General features: G+C 57.6%; 1 protein-coding gene across 1 annotated transcript in view; it reads left to right on the top strand.

Annotated features, from left to right (window-relative positions):
- VOLCADRAFT_87569 (uncharacterized protein) overlaps positions 1-1,418 on the top strand; it is a gene marked incomplete at both ends in the record, with an annotated part of 3,509 nt that extends 2,091 nt beyond the window's left edge. The window contains 2 exons of the mRNA XM_002947398.1: positions 288-1,020; positions 1,315-1,418. Coding sequence (XP_002947444.1) covers positions 288-1,020; positions 1,315-1,418 — 837 coding nt within the window. The remainder of the gene's footprint in view (positions 1-287; positions 1,021-1,314) is intronic.
- Between the last annotated feature and the right edge of the window lie 1,155 nt (positions 1,419-2,573).

Raw genomic sequence — 2,573 nt, 5'->3', positions numbered from 1 at the left:
ATTCGGACAAAGAGCGACGAGTCTTCTGGCAGACACCCCTGGTCACGGCTGCACCCACCACACCAACGGCAGTTGCACCGACGCCCATGGAAACATCAACGGCAGCAACGAATTCTGGTGATGACAGCATGACAGATGCTACTGCAGAAGAGGATGACGGCCTGACTCAAGCAGAACCTGGCAGCGCCTCGGGCACAGATGAAGACATTGGCAATGGTGACAATGGAGTCCAGCCAGCCCCCCCCGCAGCGTCCGCTGGCCGCCCCCCAGCCATCCGCGCGCCTCAGCCAGATGGATCCATGCCGGCACCCGCGTATGACTTTGCCATTGTCGCCCATGGCAAGCCGTGTGGGACCGGGGGTGAAGCCACTGATACCTTTACACCCAAAGTGTGCTTGGAACGCTGCACCCAGCACCTTGTGGCGGGTGTCGTGGGGTCCTGCACCCACAAACACACCGACACCTGCAAACACTTCGGCTGTGCAGGCGTGGATGGAGACTGCGGCATGGCCTACCCACGCCACATCCGGTGTGAGTTCAAGTGGGTGGGCGACAGCGGCCTGTTCGTTCTGCCCCGATACGGCCCCAACATTGTGCCCCATTGCCCCGCTGTCACAATGGTGCTGGGCTGCAACAACGTCTTCACGCTGGCCTGCGAGCTCGACCGTCAGTACATCGCAACAGTGGAGGAACAGCTTGTACTGCCGGTCCCCATGTGTGACCCCGAGGTCCTGGAGGACATCCTTGTGCAAGCAGAGGTTGTGGCCCACCGAACCACGCACTATGCCACCAAGTATGTCGCCAAGGCCACGCCGCAGAGCCAAGTCACATGGCTGAACCGCACGATCATGATCAGCCGCCACTTCCTTGACACTGCAGCTGCTGGTGGTGGAGACCCCGCAGCCGCCCACGAGGACCGATGCAAGGGCATCGGAAACCTTATCTCCGCGGCGAACCGTACGACAGCCAGCCTGACCATCGGAATGGCCATGGCGTCCTTCAAGTTGGCAGGACACGATCGTGCCGAACGTTTCACGAAACGTTCGAGACCACGTATGAGAACACATTCCTGAGCACAGGCCTGTTCATGGCCATTGTGCTCCGGGATGACCATGATAACATCAACAGCTTGGAAGCAGCAGCTGATACCCTACTGTTTTTTCACAATGACAATCCGGAGCAGCCGGGTGCTGCTGTGACGGCTCTGACTCACTACCGCCAACGTGGCTCAGAACTGGATGGAATCGAGTGCAGCCCGTTCATTCACCCCACTCGCCGACACCACGCCGGACGACATCACCTCCGCCTGCGAAGCCGTCAATGCGGCTTTCACAGCAGGTCTGCATGTAAAGCTGCAGGGCACGGATCTGACCATTGCGAGCCTTGAGAACGTCCGCAAGATCGTTACCACGCGCTGAGACTGCGAACCTAGAAATGTTTGTGTTCTTTCACATCTGCGAATCAATTTGATGCTCAGGCTTCGAATTAAAGTTATCGCATGCCTGCTGTTGTGTGATTGTGCAACTTCTTACATGGCAGCCTGCGGTGAGGAACTGCCTCTCTTGCTGTTATGGGTCGTTGCTGTTGGATGCCGGATGTGAACCTCGAGAATGCCTTCTGCTACGACACTGCTGGCTGTGGCTTGCTACTAAGCCACCCTCCGTCACAGATGTAATGTAACTGAGTCCACGCCACTGCTTCCCCAGATTAATACCGTTCTCACCTATGCACCACACAGCACCTTACACACCACACACCACACACCCACAGCTGCCCTGGGAGTCGAAGCTACGGTCCCCTTCGCGGCGCAGCGCGGTACGCGGTTCCTTCTACCTCACATGGTACGGTGGCCGAGTGGTCTAAGGCGTAGGATTAAGGCTCCTATCCGAAAGGGCGCAGGTTCAAATCCTGCCCGTATCATTATGCCCTCTGTCAATCTTAGAGAATATAGTATCCTCCACGGTCCTTATAACTTTGTTCAGATCAAGTTGGGGAACAGGTTGGGACCTGAATTCACGGTGGGGCGTGGTGTGAAGCAAGGGTGCCCCCTTAGCATGTGTACGCCTTCCTAGCCGATGGAGCACCCTCCGCGAGCAGAGTGTTAGCCTGGCGGGCGGTGAACTCACCAACCTGCTTTTCGTTGACGATGTGTCACTGGTAGAGACCGGGCACGATAGAGCTGAATGCCTTCTGGGGCTACCTGCAACGCGACGGGTATGGCCGCGAACGCCGCCAAGTCCTCATTTTCGAGGGCACTACACGTGAGCGGAAGCGGCTTATGGAAGCTGAGTACCGGCTAGGTGGGGTGGGGGTTGCGGGTGCTAACCGGCCATGAAACGGCACGGTACCTCGGGTTGCAATATGGCCCAGGAGGGGAGTTTTCAGCATGTACCAAGCAACTACTCGCTGCAGGGAGGCGGGCCACGCTCGGGCTAAGCACTCTGTGTCGAGATAAGAAAAGTACTATCCCCAAGCTATGCATGTCTGTCTATAATGATACACTAGTAGGTTTGGCTTCTGTGCCCGGACGACCCGGGTACAATTCCGCCTGCCGACCTCTCGGATGCTTGACA

The sequence above is a fragment of the Volvox carteri genome, assembly GCF_000143455.1.
Source record: "Volvox carteri f. nagariensis unplaced genomic scaffold VOLCAscaffold_6, whole genome shotgun sequence".
NCBI lineage: Eukaryota > Viridiplantae > Chlorophyta > Chlorophyceae > Chlamydomonadales > Volvocaceae > Volvox > Volvox carteri.
The sequence above is the reverse complement of the archived record's forward strand: the minus strand, read 5'-3'. Positions and strand labels throughout refer to the sequence as shown.